We start from the raw sequence: 19,135 nt of genomic DNA, 5'->3' as shown, positions 1-19,135 counted from the left end.
AAAAAAAAAAAAAAAAAAGTAACCTGCAGGACTAAGTAACTTTTGTTTTTCAAACCTCGGTTGAGTTTGAATTTCCAATTAGAACTAAACACAAACAAAAAGAAGGTAAGAAAACGAAAGAGAGACAGCAGCAAAAGAGAGGATTAAATTTAAAGTAGAGATGTACAAAATGAAAATCACATTTGATTTCTTCCTTATCATCTAGTTGACTGCGCAAAACATCCAACACAAACCTAAATTAACGAGGCAAAACTGAATCCGCTGTAATTTGGTTTGTGAATAGATCCTAACACTTCTCTTCCCATTTGCGCATTAACAATGCATCTGTGTGATACGACAGCAAGGGAACTGATAACTATTGCCTCTGCACTACCAAAAATAAACACGAAGGCTCAAGGCTCATCATTTATATGACCATGGAGTTCTTGCCAATGAGTTGCAGCCTCTTCTTTTGTTCGAAAGGACCAGATATGTGTTTTTGATTCTTCTCGGGCTTTTAGGATTTCCTGCAGTTTATAAGACCCAAAAATTATGACTTTCTGACAAGACGATGTTAGAAAGTAAATTATAGTTGAAGCAAGAGCAAAATCTACAAGGAGACTTGTAAGGATGGAAAAAGAAAATGAAGGCAACGATAACATAATCCGCTTCTGCAAGAACGACTAGAGCAGATAGTTTACCTATCTAATAGGCCTCATGCGAAATCAGAATAAGGATAATAATAATTCTAAAAGACGAGGAAATGGATACTTAATATCTAGATTTGAATATGTGGCAGTGACAAAATAGTGTCCATGTTAAGGTAGTCCTAACTTTTAGCAACTTCGATCCGAATAAGAAAAGAGAGACACCAAACACCCACCACAGAAACATACACGGAACCCCACTGTTATGGATTATGCGTACACAAATAGACAACCTAAAATTTCAAGGAATACGCCCTTTTATACATGCGAAATAAACTGTTCTAAAAGAAGGTGAGGTAGATGTTCAAGGACCAAAACTGCGAATTCTTACAACATATAGAACAGGCAGTAGGCATTACTTAACTATGGTACGAACCAAAAATCCCCTATATGTAGAACTGTTGCAACATATATACAGATTAAACAAGAATCTGACACATTAGCATGATTATAGTTGTCAGGTGCTGCAACATATATACAGCTTAAACAAGAATCTGATACATTAGAATGATTATAGTTGTCAGTGCAAAACGTTGGTACACAGAATACACAGTCCAACTACTTTATAGCTTAGTTTGCACAAACTATAACATGAACGCCACTAGTGTATGGAGCTGCAAACAAATAGTCAGGCATTCAATACATGCTTTATAAGTAAGGGTAAAACAAGAGGGAAGAGAGAAACGTTAAGAGCACCAACCTCTACCTCAGAAGCTCGTTTTGTTTTCAGACTGAGACAATCAAAAAGAGCATTCCACTTCTGAAAGCAATTATCAAAAGTTCCAAGCCTGTAATATTGCTGCATCTGGTAAACAGGAGCTGCAAAATGTGAACACCAAATCAGTAACATCCAATAGTAGGTGAATACTAACATCTAGCACCAACAGAGCATAGAACAAAGCTTAATAAATAATAACAATGTTAATGATGCAACATGGTTATCCTCGTCGAAAGATATCAACTCTATAATAAGCAGCTAAACAACAGTGTTTTCACGAATGCTAATTTCCTAGCGTAGCTGGAAGAAGACATCTATTTCGCCTTGGCTCAATCGGAATAAATACTGCGGAAACTATTTTACTGCAAGTATTGGCAGTTAGTTCAAGGTCTTCAATCCCAATCTTGCTTAGATAAGTCGTAAACACGTTAAGTATCACGAGCGCCACTTTCTGCAGGGCAACCTTCTGGAGCCATCTACCGTCCTCTATCGCACTCTCTTCAAGAAACAGGACTTTCAGAGCTCTGTCAAGCAAACAGGAAACAAGAAGCTGAGTGATGCATGTCAAAATGTTGATATTACTTCACATAAATTTCTAAAACCAGTACAGATGTTCCGCTATCGATGATTGAGTAATGTAAGCCAAATATTTACATCAAGTAAAATAAATGAATCATGACAACATTGACTCTGTTTCTTATAAACAGTAAAAAAATGTGAATACCACAAGCAACTTCAACTTTCAACTACCAATTATGTGGTAGGGAGACCCACTGTCCTATTCACCTTCGAAAAGGTTTATCAATTCCAGCATGTAAGGTTTCTAAACGCCAAGTCACCGAAGTTGGGAATGACAATTGATTTTGTTAATTATTTAGCACCTCTCTTCTCATTCTCATGTCTACAGGAGTGAATTCAGAGCACCTAGGAAGTAGATCACCAAATATGCGCACAAGTTTGTATTTACGAGCAAGAAAAAGGTATTTTGGAAATTAACCAATACAGAAAAGCAAGGTTCAAAGGAAGATGTTACATTAACAGGCGAAAATAGACAAAAGACAAAACCGATGAAGGTGTCTCATTGATAAAGAATATTTTGGCAATGAGATTTCAACTTGAGAAAATTCTGGTGGGGATAAATCATAAAACCAATTAGCTAGCTTTCGGATGCAGTTCTTCTCCCACAATGGCTTAAAAAGGCATTTGTGGGGCGCGCTTTTTTGCGCTTCAGGTCCTAGGCGCTTCTAGAGCGCCGCTTTACGAATTGGCCTATATTAGAAAATAAAAGCTGGCCTTTGAAGCCTAGTAGGGCCTGTTTCACGTTTTCTAACTAAATACTAATAAACCTAATTGATGGGGCATAATGATCATGATAAGATGACTGTCTACATGATGATATGAATGATGCAGACATTCCTGGCTAGTATATTAAAATAGCTCTTGGGTAGAATAGGCAGTATCAGTATGCCATATGCTTAGTTAGTTTAATTGTTTATTTATCATGTCTGAACTACTTCGTAGTTTTCTTTTATTTGGTTGACAACTTCTTATTTATATATTTTAAAAAGCTCGCTTTCGCTCTACGTTTTCGCAATGCTTTACGCTTTAGTATGAAAGCGCTTCGCCCCACGCTTTCGCTTTTTAAAACCTTGCCACAATTTATCCATCGTGATTTTACTCAACAGAAAAGACTAGAATTAAGTAGAAGCATGAAGCCCAAATGCATCAGCAGATCAGCGGTCTTAATTCTGCTGATATTTCCATCAGAAGCATGAAGCACAAATGCATCAGCAGATCAGAGGTCCTAAACCTACTGATATTGCCATCATTGGTTCTGTAGCTTTCGCAGATTCATAACAAATAGCAAAATAAAAATAAAATGGCATGGACCAGATATGTAACTTATACCTAAAGGGCAGGTTACAGAAATAGAAGTTGAAAACCTGTAATAAGCATGTAAATACTGCCTATAAAAGAAGGAAAAAGTAGCGAAAGAATATATAATTAAACATTTCCTACTCGAGCAAAGTTAGAGGTCAACAAGAAGCAGAAATACAAGGAAGTGAAACAGTGGAAAATTCATTTTCATGGATCCTTATCAGCATGGTTTTGTCAATTCCATCCCTCCCCACTATGAAAATCAACTCTGTCGAGGTCCTCAAACCACTACTACTACGAGCACCTCACTAACCAACAATCACCACCCCTCCACCAGAACCATTACCAGCACTGCCACCTCTAAGATTTCTCACCAACATCAAGACGATAAATACTGCCGCTTCAACCATATCGACGTTATTGTCATCATGAACACTATCCGCTATCATTCAATTCACTACAAGTAAACATTTTCTTCTTTTGTTTCTCCTAACCTTCATGCACTCACTCAATGTACCCAGCTTAAAACATAAATTCTTGAGAATCTTTTATCTAAATAAAGGAAGGCATGTTTTGTAAGCAAAACTACTCCCAACTAATCAAGCATATTCTATCAAGATTCAAAAAAATAAAATAATGCTTTCAGAGTAAAGATCAAGAAACTACATACCTGCAAGTACGCTTATATGTAAAAGTCCATCAGTAGAAAGGCCAGAGTGTTTAACGAGCACAAGACTATGAAGCTGAATTCCATGAGATTCACCAACAATCTCAAGATCTTGATCCGTAATAATCCTCCTTTAAAAATGAAGTGACTTCGAACGTTTAAAAGATGGAGAAATCTCTTAAACCCATATACCAATACATCCTCCACGATAATCTGGTATTAAATTTTACATTGCTAATTACCCTTCTTTTCGATGACTCCAAAGTGAAATCCTTTTACTGAGGCGGCCCAAAACACAATGGTAACATGCATAGGCGCTAAAAGCATCTGTACAATAATACAATTTCATTTCTTACATGGTAAAGATATTGAATCCTTATGTCTAGCATCATCTATTTGACGCATTATACATTCTAACACCACATTGTATAACATATTGCTAATATTCCTCTGTTTTTTTTTATGGTAAGAGGAGTTATATTAACAGAAAATCTAAATGAGCCTTACAAACTTAGGGAAGGCTCGTCCCTGTACATCACTTGCCAAAACAAAACACAAAAAATCAGAGGGGTCATCAACCCATACACCAGATATACATTCATTTGCTGCCTTTTTAGACAAAATATCGAGCAAAGTTACCCTGTCCTGTGAAGATCAGGCATATAGGAAGACTTCACCAAATGATGTTTGACAATATTGGACTATGAACAATCTGTTGATGACCTGTTGGATGAATATTTCTATGTTTATGTGGATTCACCATCCAAATCTTTCAAACTTCAACAACTACATAGAAACCTATATGGGATCTGCCAAAATCGCTATTGAAACAAACCCAGGACGCCAGGACCCCAAAACTACATTTGTTATTGACTAACTTAATAATCAACTTTATCAACCAAATGATGAAACAACTACAATCACTAACCAACCAAGTTCAGTAAAAAAAACCTCAAAATTCAAAATTACAACAGAACCCAGCAATAGATTCTCCTCCTCCAGCCACTAAAGCTATGTTTCTGAAGCTCTTAGACTACTCGAATCAAGTTTGCAAAAAACTGCTCGACTTTAGTAGAAGCCAATCTTATCAAACCAAATCGCTATTGTATCAATTAGTTGCATAGTCCATCATTTCACTAATTGGTTGAATCGAAGAAGGCTCAACTTAAATTCCCACAAGATTCTCATGTTCGAACTTATTGTTGGTTTCTTTAAGTACTTCAACAATTTCATGCCCTAATTATACGTTTTGAATACCTGACAAAAGTTTTGTTTCACAACGTTTCTAGGTCAGGAAATAAATAAAGTCCACATATGTAATATTGTTTTTACTGAAGAAATGGAGAATTTAGGAAGCGACTTACAGTAGCAGAATCCGAGGGAATCGAAGTATTTTATGCATGATAATTTCGGACTAGATTTTTTCCCTTCTTCTTCACCGTCTTTTCTCTCCACCTCCATCGCCATCTCTCCCGCTTCTCTCTCACAGTCTGGGATCTCTCTCACTCTCTGTGCAGTAGAGTTAATAATTTAAGAATTTCGTTGTAAACCTACCCAGTTTTGGCATGGGTACCGCGGTGATTTAGTAATAATAGCTGGTAAAATAACTATAGTGGGATTTCACAAGTACACAGTGCAAGATAATCTTGGAAGGGATTTTGCTTCTATAACCATTCGCTCTTGCAAAAATTGTGTCATCACTCACCAGTCACCAGATGGGATTAGACATTTTAGTGAAGACTTTACCGAATTGCAAGCCTTGGAAGTTTGGATTACCAAAACAAAATTTTCGTTCTTAAAACGGATATAATAATGACAATATATTATTACATATATCACAATGTGAAGGCAAAACCATTCCTAAACAAGTTGGTTACCAAAAAAATAAAAATTGGTACGAGCTTGTGTGGTGGGTAGGGCTGGGGCACAATGTCGAAGATAAAAAATGGATAATACTTGCTCTGCTGTGAAAACTACTTGGCTTTGTATGTTTATATTTTCGTTTGGTACAACAGTATGGGGGAATCTCAATCATTCTTAATACTGCTTGGCATAAGATACAGCAGAAACCTCCTGATAGATTTTGTACACTCCTGCTCTGCGAGCCTCGTAGAAGGTGCTGAGAACAACAAAAACTTCTCAAGCTTGGAAGGATTTCTGACAGTGCCCTCCTATTTACCAAGTAAACTCTATTTATCCATGGTTTCAGGTGAAAAGCATTTTCAGTTCCTCTATACGAGCAGTGCGGACTTCCTGATCAGTTAAAGCACCAGATATCATACGCTGTTTACGCGCCTGTACTGCTTCCATTCTTTCCTCAACCGTTCCCTATTCATCATACCATCCACGAGAGTAATCGTAAATCAATAAGTGATCACGACCACAACATCAAACATATGTCAAAAGGTTTACCATGAAGAACATACCTTCACAATGAACCGTCTGATGGTTACATTTTTGGTCTGACCTATACGATGAATTCGCATGACAGCTTGTTCCTCGACTGCAGGATTCCACCAAGGATCCTGCAAATAACACTGTTATGGACTTGTATTCTTAATCAATAGTCAATAAAAAAGAGATACAGAAAACCATCTCCTGCTAGACATAAAACGGTACACCAGCAGCATGCCAGAAATCGGGACCAATAGATGCAATACATACCATAATAACAAAGATAAAAACAATTGGAACATACCAAAACGAACGCATTTGAGGCTGCTGTTACGTTTATTCCAACTCCACCAGCCTTCAAAGACATCAGCAATACCTGCAGCAACCATAACCAAAGTTCAAATTTCAACTTCAACCGCGACTTTCTTTTGAAAATGTTATAAATAAATTAGCCATGGTTTTTTAGAATACCATTATATCATTTTCCTCTGAAAACTGCTTTATTACTTTCTCTCGCTGTTGCTGACTTAGGGTCCCGTCCAAACGAACAAAAGAAATATTACTCCTGCAGACAAAAAGATCACAACAAAATGAGAAATAACGGACTTGAATATAATTAAGTGCAAGATGCAGTATGCAGGTAGGTGCGACCTAAGTTCCAAAAGGTGTCTGTAAGAAATATACCACATCTATTATCAAGATTAACAGTCATTTCCCTTGGAAGCTTGCAGAGACATTACCAGCTGTGCCGAGGGACCAATGAATGGAGAGATAAAAATGTCAAAGTCGATAGTAGCACCACATGACAGTAAAATGCTTTTAGTTGCACTTGCAGATTTAAAGACTTCATGCTTTGTTAATTTGTCAACACAAAGCACCACCAAAACAAATAACAACTACTATCACTTTTTCTGTTTTGACAAGTGAACACAAATTGATAAACCCTTATCCAACTTTTAAGCAGCAAAGACCACTACCTAGAAAGAGGAATCTGCAGAAGGTCCAAGAAGGAAGTCCACTGACTAAAAACAATACTTTTGGACCCAGATGCACGCAGATTTTCCAATTCACGCAAAAGAATCACTACTTTCGACGATTCCACCCAATTTTTCTCAATATCGATCTGGAAGCGACTATCGGTTGGAGCTGTGATAAGATCTTGCTTGTTAACGGTCTTCCTGATTATATTAACAAACAGATGTTGTCACATTATCCGCGAGAGTATGTTTACCACACGAAAAATCACAAAGATGAGCTTCAGTATGGTCACTATTAATACATGAGAACAATTCATAAAAAAGTACTTCAGATACCTACAAACAGGACAAAGGCCAGAAGTATGGTTTCGCCAACTGGCCAAAAGACATTCCCGACACAATCGATGAGCACAAGGTGTCAACACAGCATCTTCAAAAGCTTCAAGGCATATTGGACACTCTCCTTTGTCTCCCTTGCGTAGCTCTTCCACCACCTCCTGGATATAAGCCCTTGACGGTGCATCAGGAGATTCCCCTTGTACTGCATCCTGACCTCCTCTCAGGAAACGCTTGGCGAGCTTATTTAGATCTGAGTATTCTTGAGTATCACCGCGGCTGAATCATCAAAAGAAAACCCACATTAAATATCATTATCGGGGTTAAGGGTATAACGGATCAAGAGACAGCAAGACGTAACCCACTCATGTTTAGTAAGTCATATTTCTATCCTTCAGTAACTAGGTCCAATATCATTTGATCACTAGAGTCATTGACAATACTCGACAGAGTGTTCCTGTTCAAGAATCAGAACCATGAGGAAATTCATGCTTAATAGATCCTGACCCCCATGCCATTTGAAGCGAACCTTTACCTTTCCCACAACTATCAGAATTATCATTGAATAGCCAAGCTTGCCTAACAGAACACATCTATAGGGTGTTTGGATACTAGAAGCAGAAGTGCTTAGCTAAAGCATGGTTCAAACTTAAGCAGACCTCATCACAAGAAACGGATGGTCACAACATTGTCGAAGACGCAAAAGCAACTCCAAAATGGATGCATAATTATGCAGAACCCGCCCTTGCTCAACAAACTGGTCAAACTTCACCTGCAAGGGAAATCAATTCAAAAATTGACAAAATTTAGCAACTGATAGTATAAAATAACAAACACCTACAGTTCTACCATCAACAATATGTTCTGGTAGACAGTTCTTATGCTTGAACAATATACACACCTTTGATCTTTTAAACAAAGCATCATAAAAATCTTTTTCAGCTGCTGTGAGTTCACAGTAGATCACCTGAACATCTGCTGGAGGGAGAACAAGAATCGGCCTACAACAGATACAAGTATTAGCAACAAAGCAAGTTACAAAGGACATAAAAGGGTAGTAGATATACAACTTGTTCTCTTACTTTCCCTCTCTGTCTGTGCTGGACTTTGTTCTTCTCAACATGATTGGTCTTAGAATGGATTGGACCAACTTCAATCCTCGTTCATCACCCTCCTCATAGGGCTTTTGAACCAATTTGTTCCATCTAATATGTAAGAGAAACACACAAACAAGTGAATATCGACCGGAACTTGAAAACTGAAGTTAACATGGGATGTACCTGCATCCTAGAACTTGAAAGCAGCAGAATGTAACTTACTAAAGCAAAAGTATCAGGACTTACATTCCCCAGTTACCCCACGGCTCTACCCTCAAAAACCGAAGAAGGCTGTAGATATCCTCCAAGTTATTCTGCCATAGATATATCAGTTCAAAAAAAAAAATTAAGTAGAAAACTGAGATATGTGACCCCAAGGTGTAAAGTTTTGCTTTATCCTGATAAATAATCCAACAGCATGCAACAACATTACTTTAAAAAAGATCACCTGGATAGGGGTTCCAGTAAGACACCACCGACAATCAGCAGTTAAAGCAGCTGCTGAAACAGAAACTTGGCTCTTAGAAGATTTTATCGTATGAGCTTCATCAAGCACAATTCTGAACCACCGTACTGAATATAATCCACCATTTTCTTCACCCTGGTATAAGTAACAAACAGATGTTTGAAAATAAGAATTCTTTCAATTTCTTTCGTATTGTAAATGCACCAGTGAACTTAAAAACAAGATTAAGCATTTGAAGATGCCTCGGCTGAAAACTCTGAAGCTAATACGCCGTAAGTAGTAAGAACAACAGCATTCTGCGCCAGTAGCTTTGCATCTTTTGGTCTACTTTGTCCATAATGAACATAAATAGACAAAGATCCAGATTTGCTATGAGTCTCGATTTCTGCCTGAGATTCAACAGCATGACACGTATTAAATCGCAGACCAGCACTGACAAGATTTTAAACAAACTAAGATGGGACAAACAAAAAGATATCTAGGAAAATATAACATGTTCAGAGATAAAAGAGTCAACTTCTCACCTTCCACTGCCCTAGAAGGGTCATGGGGCAAACAATCAAACTCCCACCACTAACAAGGGATTCCTTGGGTTTCATGAGTTTATCAAAACCAGAGAACCTTTTAACTTTCTGTGTAGAACTTGGAGATTGATCTGACAAACTGCTTTCATTAGTTTCACTAGAATCTTGGACCGTGAGGTGACCATTTGATAATCCACCTCTCCCTGGGTGTGCAAGAAGCAGTGCTATAGTCATAATGGTCTTCCCAAGACCCATAGCATCTGCCAAGATCTGAAAGTGGATGATCAAGACAAAACTTGGCAATTAGTTGCTAAACACAACTAAAAGATAAAATTATTATAATTTGCGGAAATAAATAGACTCATGCCACATACACCTCCTCTTGACATTTGTAGAGTGCTGGGAAATTCTGTTGTAGCATCACCTGAAAACGAATTCAAATAGACAACAAGCTCCCTCCTACAAGTTACAAATAAAGCATGTTATGGACTATGATGCGGGAGCACAAAGGATAGAATGCAAAGCAGTTTAGCATTTCAATATACTTGTGTGCAAGACGATAAGCATCCCAACATGGGTGGAGGGTGGTAGAGGCCTTCTCCACACATCCTTCCTTTTCCAGCTGGATCATCCAACAAAGAGCTTGTTTCTGGTAGGACCGCAGATTGCACTGAAGGGTAGTTGGGGGATCTATTTCCTACGTTGAGAAACAAACAACGAACATTACTTTCTAGTATTCAAATGCACGTGAATTTTCATGATAGATAAGTAGAAGTATTTTGTCCATGATAATACCTCTAGCTGAGAGCTGTCCCCTGTCCCAACGATATTATCCAAATCTGAATCTGAAACAGCTACATGCTCATTTTCATCTTCACTTGCTTGGGGAGATGGCTTCTTAGATTTGTCATTGTTTAATATTGATGTTTGTGATCCAGAACTATCCTGCTTGAGTACTGCTATTGATTACAACCGAGTCCAGTCAAAATCAAAAAATAAAGAGTGGTGTTTATACCTTCAAGTTTAATGGTCGCTTTCTAGAATAAAGATCCTCGGGAGTGAGCTCTGCCTAATTATAAATGAGGACAAGAATCAGTAACAAAGTAGAGAATGCAAGGGGCAAGTGAAAGGAAATAAATTGGTGAGTAGCATCCTTCGTCACCTTCAACAAATAAATATGAGCAGCATCCTTAACAGAGGAAAAAATCAACCATGTCCTCTGTGTGATGGATTATTAAAGCATAAAGTGTTTTTATCAGGATAAATCAACCTTCTTTCGCGGGGTGGACCTCAGAAGGTTCAGAAAGGCAAGTTTCAGGTACACCATGTTTTTAGAATATAAGTTAAAGTCTCACAATAACTAATTAGAGCGCATGAGTATGAGATCCCAAATCAAGGATGCTTTCAACCTGATGAAGGTGATGCAGAGCACATAGATAAACTGATTACTGAATAAATCGGATAAAACACGTAGTTGGCTAATAGTTTGGGCTTAACCATGTCAAAGTCGACTTGGAATATTTAAAATGAAATCAAATGAAACTTAAACCGGTACAATGCAAATGAGACAAAAGCACATTCGGAAAGCACATGGGAAAATGAAAAAGCTTACCTTTTTAAAAGGGGTTAACCCAAGCAACCTAAACAAATTTGGAAGAGGATGAACAACTGATTCCTCCGCAGAAGTGCGGGTTGCCTTGAGTGAAGTCTGGTGGCACTTACGGAACATTGAACTGTTGATGTACACACTGACAAATAGAGATAAAAAAAATATTAATTCTGAATATTACCCCACACTAATAACCATAACGATTTACAACCTCAGTTACCTGACTGACAAAAGAATAGAGTCCATGATGGCAAGAACACCCGGAGCAAATTTACAGCGTCCCTCGATCCGAACCTTCTTATCTTTCACTAATGGAAAGAGACAACGGCCCCATTCATTCGGAATGCGGCCAATCTACAACATGAACATCCCCCATTTACTCGTTCAAAACAATTTACAATTCATGGTAATACTAACAATCACATGCTGTAATAGCTCAATTTAGTAAAAAGATACAGTTAAATAGATAGCAAGGGTCAAAAAGGATGAAGACTCAAGATTATATCACTGCCACTCCCATCAGTCGAACTCATCAAGATAATAAGACCTTAGACTCTAAATCCACAGAAATTTAGATTGAATAAGCCACTAACATTATCATATAGCAATGGTGAGGGGATGAGAAGTAGTCTATACAACTAAATCACCAATGGATAACAATGACAAAAGCAAAGAGAAAGATCTAAAAGCAAACCTCTCCTGAATCTTTTGTTGAAAACCTTACAATCTCAGAGCAAGCAGACGCTGTTTGTTTTCCTTTACTTGTGGAAGAGGAGGAAGGGGAATTCGATTTCTTGAAAGGAAAAGAAAACTCTACTTCTTCCCCTACTTTGAGTTTTCTTCCTTTACATGTAGATAACCCAGCAAGTTCAGTACTACCAATTAACCACCATTCACTTCCATCACCGAACTTCAATTTCTCACCTACTTGAGAATCCCTGACATTATTGCTCTCAGGAAACAAATTAGGGTTCCCAATCACATCAGTTTCTAACAAATTAGGTTTCACCACAACATTAGTAGTTCTAATCTCCTCATTTAAACTGCGAATCGATGTTTCAGGATTCTTCCCATTCTCTACTCTATTCCTCCCGTTCTCTACTCTATCTTTGTTGTTACTAAAATCAGGCACATCAAAGATTATATTAATCGCAGCCGTTACATCATTCTTTGCCATATGAAGAGCCCGGATAATATCCATGTCTGAAAAACCTTCACCGATAACAGATCTTACTGTCATCATTAATTCTTCTGTAACCTTGCTGTTTCCCATTTGTTAAACCCTAGATTTTTGTAACCCTAAATTTTAAGATTATAAAAATCGAAACATCAAATCAGATTAATGAATGAGAGTTTTCAAAACTAAACATATGAAATGTAAGACCAGCGGGAGAAAAGTGAAACCTTAAACCCTAATAGATCCAAATTAAAGATGTACTGGCTGATGAATTCAAAACCACCGCGCCAAAAAGGGCACTTCGCTGAAAATATTAGCGGGTGACTTCTATTTATATGTTGGTCAGATATTGCGAATAAATAAACAACCTGATCCCAGTAAACTAGATAAGCGCTGCCACGGTGGGGGCCGATGAGAAAACAGACCTGCGTACATCACTTTTCGTTAACAGCACACATTTTCTTTTTTCTTTTTTTTTTTTGAAATGAGGGGAGATTTTATTGAAATAAAACGAGGATACAAGATACGAGATAAAAACAGCAAACAAACAACGACTGAACCTAAAAAGCTAGTTCTTGCTTTCTGCAAATACTTGCTATAGCATTTGGAGGCTCCTCCATCCAGATTTGATACCTAATACTAATTCTAGCTAATTTTACAAGCTTGTCTGCTGCAATATTACAAGACCCTTTTTGGAAAATAACTTGACAACACTCTAACTGTTGAAAGATTTCTTGACACTCTAGGATGATGTTTTGATCTTTCCATTTGAAACCTTCAACACTACCATTGCAACTACTAATAACTATCTATTATCCCCTTCTATAATAACTTGATGAAGTTGCATATATTTAATCCATCGTAAAACTTTGAGCAGCACCAAAGCTTCAGCTTGATTCACATAGAGTTGTCTCTTGTTGAGAAGGTCATTGCTGCCAAGAACCTCCCTGTAAAATCACGAGCAATGAGAGCAAAACCAACATTAGTATTCTGAGATACAAATGAAGCACCAATATTAATTTTTATCCAATTTTCAGGGGGTTTTCTCCAAGTTTCCTGATGACTAGTGCAAGATTTATCTTGATTTTTTCCTTGCATTTCAGAATTATTCAAGTGCATGATGTTAACATAAGCTATAATTTTGTGCACTGTGCTTCTAGGATGATAAGATTTATTTTCATGCACTTTTTCACATCTAGCTTTCTATAAATGCCATAAGGTACATGCAGCAAGACAAGCTAGATTGTTATTTGTAGCTTCCAGATAATGGTTATCTGCAAACCTATAATCCCATTTTTAATAGAAGCATGCATGTTCTTAGAATGGTGAAGGGTTGCTGATATTCCAAACCAAACAGCATCTGAGAATCTGCAGCTACAAAGGAGATGAGTGTTGGTTTCTTCTTCCTCATTGCAGAAAATACAAAGATTGCTAACTTCCTTCTTGTATTTGCTGACTCTCATATTGAATGGGAGGATATCATGGCAGCATTTCCATAAGAATTATTGGACTTTATAAGGAACTTTCATATGCCATAGCTTGAGCCATTGAGATTCTTGTAAAGAATTTGTTTGCTGAGGTTGTTGTTGGTTCCCTGTCTTCATGATGTCTTTGTAAAGAGAATTTGAAGTAAACTTGCCACAACCTGTTAGTGGCCATCTCAATTTGTCTTTTCCTTTGGAGGGGATTCTGATATGGAGAATATTCCCTATCTGATCACTTGTAAATTGATCTTGTAATTTAGAAATACTCCAACCTTTTGTATCTTGATCTATGAGGTCTGAAACTTTTAAATTTATATTGATTTGAGAATTCAGAGTTGTACCTGAATCTTCAGATTTATTAAACATCTGTGTTTGCGAGCATTTATTGAAGATCCATCTCCTATTTCTCATATGTAATTAGACTTGATGAACTGAAGACCCTTTTGAATACTTTGCCAAATCCAAGATCCTATTTTTTTAGAAGTATCATCAACCAATAGATCCTTGCCATTAAAATACCTTGCCTCCAAGATTTTATACCACATAGCTTGTTGATCATGTAACAGCCTCCATGCAAGTTTAGCTAGAAGAGATAAATTAACCACCTTTAAATTTTTGATACTCAGTCCTCCATATCTTTTTGGTTTGTTGATCTTCTTCCAAGAAATGTTGTTTCCTCCCTTATTATTTTTCTTACTCCATAAGTAGTTTCTTTGTATTTTTTCCATTCTTTTTATAGTTTTATCTGGAACCTCAAATAGACCCATTTGGTAGTTAGCTGTTTTGCTGAGTGAAGCTTGAATTTGAGTGGTTCCGTGATAGACACATTTTTGTGTCTAAGTTGTCCTCAATTTTCTATATTGTTGGCCCTCGATTTTGTACTAATTTTGGTGTTTTATGTGTTTGTAGGCATTTTTGGGAAATAAACATTTTTGAAAAATTCGGCTTGAAAAGTTGATTTTGGCACCCGAAGGACATTTGCTAAACGGACCCCTGCAATTTATAAGGGGCACCTCAGTTGGACACCTACTACTTGCACTCCATAGATGGATAGGGGTCAACCACCTTCTTCCCAAATTCAAAATCAGTTTTGGCGGGAATGTAAGTTGCAGCACGGTTCAATTAGGGTTCGAAATTTGGAAGTGATTTGATGAGATTCAATTGCTGGAATCGGTTGGATTGGGCTTGACTTAGTGAAACAGGCGTAGTCTGGTGGTTTAATTCAATGGGGATGGGCCAGATAATCAGTTTTTGATAAAACAAGAAAGTGATAAATACTCGATATTTTGTGGGATATTTTTGATGTGGAGGTGTTTCAGTGAGATTAAATCGTTGGAATTCGTTGGTCCGGCTTGTTTTGCCTTAACAGGCATCATATGGGTTTGTGGTTCGACTAAGTTTGGCTGGGTAGCTCGAGTGAAAGAAAACATGGAAGAGGAAGTAAACTCGGCGTTGACCAGAGAATATCACGGGAAATAATGTGTAGATAGCGTTCTTGCACGAGTTTTATTTCACCAGAGACTCATTCTCAGCGTGTTTGGAGGATTCAGGCGTGTGGAAGAGAGAAAAAAAGAGAGAAAATCGAAATTATTCTCGTGTTGCTACAAGTAAGGAAAGAGAATTGATGAGAGTTATTACGCGTGATTTATTTGTCTTGTTGGGTATAAAAGAGAAATATGAGAGGCGTACAAGGGGATTGCGAAAATTGGGAGGATTTAGAACATCTCAGAGGCGAGAAATTGAAAGTTGCAGAGAGTCACCATTTCTGCTGTTGCATAGCTGAAGAACACGAAGAACAGACCAGCAAAGACAGTCGTTTTTCTACAGTGATAACGACTCACGGCGGAGGGTCTTTCATCAGAGGCAAACTTATTTGCTACAGTATCAGTGACACATACTGTGTATCGTTCTGGTTTGTAACACATATAACTGTTACAAACCCGGTTTTCATTATATTTCTCCCTTTTCATCATTTGTAAACCATTTTTGAGCAATAATAATGAATTTCGAGCGTGTTTCCAACATGATGATGTGCTAATTCTCTCACAACCAAGGCAATGAGGAAGCTATTTACGCATGAATAATTTGGTAATTATTATATTTTCTCTAATATTTAATTATAATTCACTCAATCACTGCTTTTGCAGAGTTTTTAATTGTTTGCATAATTTTTTTCATTAGTTGTGATTCAATTAGATAGTTATGCTTTGATTAGATAATCTATGCTTAGGGGATGCAATTAATTTTTGAGAATTTGCCTGATTATTTGTGAGCTAAGAAAATAAGGGACTTAAAGATAATTAGAGTTTTGGGTTATTTACCATCATTCATTCATGTGTAATAGTGGAATCAGTGTCTTGGTTATTTTCTCATATCTTGAAATCAAATTTTGAGTTAAGTTTTATTAAGTCTAGAATCTTTTGCTTTCACAAGCCTCAACGAACCTATTACTACAACTCAATTGAAAATCCCATCAATTTTTGGCGCCGTCGACGCGGGCTTGTCTTTAGGCTAGAGTTTTTAGATTTTTTTTTTAATTATTTTTTAGGTTTTTATTTGTTTTTATTTATTTATTTTTGTTCTTCTTTACGTTTTTGGGTTTTTGTCTTTTCCTTACAGAATTTGAAATTTGGAGCGAAAGAAAATTTTTCCAAAGCTTTTGGTGAATACTTAAAGACTTGGAGTAAAAGGCAAAGCGAAAGAAGAAGAATTTTTCTTTTTATTTTATAAAAAGAAGAGAGACATTTTTTTTTAGACTTTCCTTTTCTTTTGCACTTTATTTTTGGACTTTGGACTTTAAACTTTGGACATTATTATTTTTAAACCCTAAGGAAGGGTTGAGTTAAATAAAACTGCACCGGGAAGGACGACAGTTATGATATTGTCTCGGCCCCTCGGGTTCGTACATGACATAGGAGTCGTGGCCCGAGTCGACTTCAACGGTTCATCCCCCGTCTGGAACGGGAGGTAAGAATTCTAAACACCCGTGAATCCCCTGTCAGCGGGTTTACTGGATGATTTTGTATGCATATATGTTGAGGAATCGAATACAGCTGTTTTAATTTCCTAGTAAAGGGCAAGGCCTGGCCATACAAGATAAGGGTTCGGATTTCATCACCGTTCTCTTCTTGCCCGCCTTAAGAAATCGAAACCAAACGCGAACCTAAGCCTAAAATTTTGACTAGAACGAGACTGATAGGGTAACGAGCTTAATAGGAAAGTCATTCGAAAAATATTGGTTACTCTTTTAAGCATACTTCGAAGTTCATGATGGTTTTTGTGAGTTGAATGCGTGACTGCGCCGCCTTGTAATGCGGTGAGGCCATGGGTATCAAAGCTCTGCGCAGCTTCCCTCGCCTCTATTCAACTTACTTTGACTCGGATTGATTCCAGAGGGGTTTGCCTAAATTGTAACGAATTCCCTTTCGAACTAATAGAAGCTGGTATAGAAACAATCTAAGTGGAGCCATCATGCTTTTTGTTTGCTAGATAAAATAGGCTTGTTGTGGTCGAGTCAGCCTTCTTTGTGTTTGTTTAGAATTCCCTTGCGGTTAGGATGTCGAACTGGTATTATAATAGCCAATACAATGAGTATCCGACTGAGCAGCTTGGACATTATCCTTTTTATGACATAGTGTGAATAGTGATTGGGAACGCGAAACTTTTGAAGGTTACGGGTCATACCATGGTGAGCCCAATTACTATCCACATGCGCAAAGGTCATACGAGCAAAATAATCCTCTTATTTCTTTAGAAGAGTCTCTCAAGAGTTTTAATGAGTCAACACATAAGTTATTTATTAAAGGGACTTATAATATTCCGCTTCCAGAATAGTCCATAGAGCAAACAACTAAGATGTCTCTAGAGGATTCCCTCAAACAATTTACTGAAAGTACAAATAGGATTATTGAAAGATTTGCTCAAGATAGTCTTAAATTCCAGTATAGTGTTCCCAATACCACCCTTGAAAATAATGAAAGTTTTTATTCACATAATCAAGATGACGAGGTTAGAATTCGTAACACTACTTGTTTTGATGAGGTTCGACCTTTTTCATGTTATTATAATGAGGACTGTGATGAGGATAGTATTGATGAAGAATCTGAAATATATAGGCATAGTGATGAGGAATCTGTTACTCCCAATGAGCTCTTTAATGATAATATTATTCCTAATTCAAATCCAAATGATTTTAATAATTATTTACCTATTCAAAAGGACGAGGATTTGACTAGAGATACCCCCGTTTTAGACGATGTAGTTTTTCCTTTTGATTACGATGCTAATAGTGGTTTAGAGGAACGAGTTTCTTTTGAGAATATTGTTTTAGAGTCTAGCGATTTAGAAACATTAGTCTTAGACAAAGAAAATGAACTCGTAGATATGAATGAGGATGAACTAGACTTAGAAAAATCAATTGATCATTTTCAGGAATCTAATGACCTTGAAATTAGGGAAGTTGTGACTAGTCTTTCTAGAGACACTGGAAACTCTAAGTTTGGGGGTGATTATCATTATCCATGTGCTATAACTCTCAGAAATGTCTCTCACTTGGGACTTGATATTTGTGCCTCAACCATTATGCCAGATTACCGTCATACTAGTTCTCCCGAACCTAATAACGTCCAGGAAGAAGTTCAGTTGTTAGAAACCCATCCTCTGGTTGATATGGTTAACCCAGGCTATGATACCAAGATTGACTTTGTTTTCCCACCAAAAAATTTTCAAACAATTATGGGAACGTAGAAGTTTCAGATGTGTCAATTATTAAGTTTTGAGACTAAACCTAATTATTTTAGGATATTAGGGTCGACACATTTTCTTAAGAATGACCATTATTATGGTCAACTTTGTAAGTCAAATCTGATTGACTTAGAGGATTCCCAATTATTCAGGTTGTTATGTGCTTCTAAGTTCTTAGTTGAGTTCTTCCAGACTCTAATACCTGAATCGGATCTTAGCTATGAGGAAATGCAATCCATGAATATTTTTTTTTATCTAGACCCTTTTATAGAGCCTGAACCTGAACCACAACTAGATGTAGTTGTCTTAAACAAGGGTATGTTTGGTATCTTCTTGGTCTGTTGCAGTTTCCTCTTCTTGTGGTTAGCACTTTTTGATC

At 37.2% G+C, this 19,135-nt stretch overlaps 2 protein-coding genes across 4 annotated transcripts; both read right to left on the bottom strand.

Annotated features, from left to right (window-relative positions):
- Positions 1-123: 123 nt before the first annotated feature.
- On the bottom strand, positions 124-5,653 carry LOC113308261 (uncharacterized protein C227.17c). 2 transcript variants are annotated; one of them, XM_026556748.1, is made up of 3 exons: positions 5,314-5,653; positions 1,393-1,505; positions 124-506 (listed from the first exon to the last, which is right to left on the bottom strand). In XM_026556748.1, the coding sequence occupies exons 1-3, from the start codon at positions 5,414-5,416 to the stop codon at positions 393-395; spliced, it is 330 nt and encodes a 109-aa protein (XP_026412533.1). In that variant the 5' UTR covers positions 5,417-5,653; the 3' UTR covers positions 124-392. The 2 variants fall into 2 exon arrangements, with proteins under 2 accessions (XP_026412533.1, XP_026412532.1); XM_026556747.1 differs by having other exon boundaries at positions 1,387-1,505; positions 5,314-5,631.
- Positions 5,654-5,721: 68 nt separating this feature from the next.
- Positions 5,722-12,988, bottom strand: LOC113313419 (DNA repair protein RAD5A-like). Of its 2 annotated transcripts, XM_026562186.1 has the most exons (20): positions 12,047-12,984; positions 11,573-11,706; positions 11,356-11,491; positions 10,759-10,812; positions 10,539-10,688; positions 10,289-10,440; positions 10,118-10,202; positions 9,744-10,013; positions 9,462-9,608; positions 9,202-9,354; positions 9,000-9,067; positions 8,739-8,861; positions 8,558-8,657; positions 8,316-8,428; positions 7,657-7,935; positions 7,321-7,521; positions 6,815-6,908; positions 6,648-6,719; positions 6,376-6,474; positions 5,722-6,277 (listed from the first exon to the last, which is right to left on the bottom strand). In XM_026562186.1, exons 1-20 carry the CDS (start codon positions 12,623-12,625, stop codon positions 6,155-6,157), a joined length of 3,132 nt encoding a protein of 1,043 aa, XP_026417971.1. In that variant the 5' UTR covers positions 12,626-12,984; the 3' UTR covers positions 5,722-6,154. The 2 variants fall into 2 exon arrangements, with proteins under 2 accessions (XP_026417971.1, XP_026417972.1); XM_026562187.1 differs by lacking the exons at positions 5,722-6,277; positions 6,376-6,474; positions 6,648-6,719; positions 6,815-6,908 and having other exon boundaries at positions 7,466-7,521; positions 7,661-7,935; positions 12,047-12,988.
- Positions 12,989-19,135: the final 6,147 nt, after the last annotated feature.

The sequence above is a fragment of the Papaver somniferum genome, chromosome 9, assembly GCF_003573695.1.
Source record: "Papaver somniferum cultivar HN1 chromosome 9, ASM357369v1, whole genome shotgun sequence".
NCBI lineage: Eukaryota > Viridiplantae > Streptophyta > Magnoliopsida > Ranunculales > Papaveraceae > Papaver > Papaver somniferum.
This window is presented reverse-complemented; position numbering and strand designations above follow the sequence as displayed.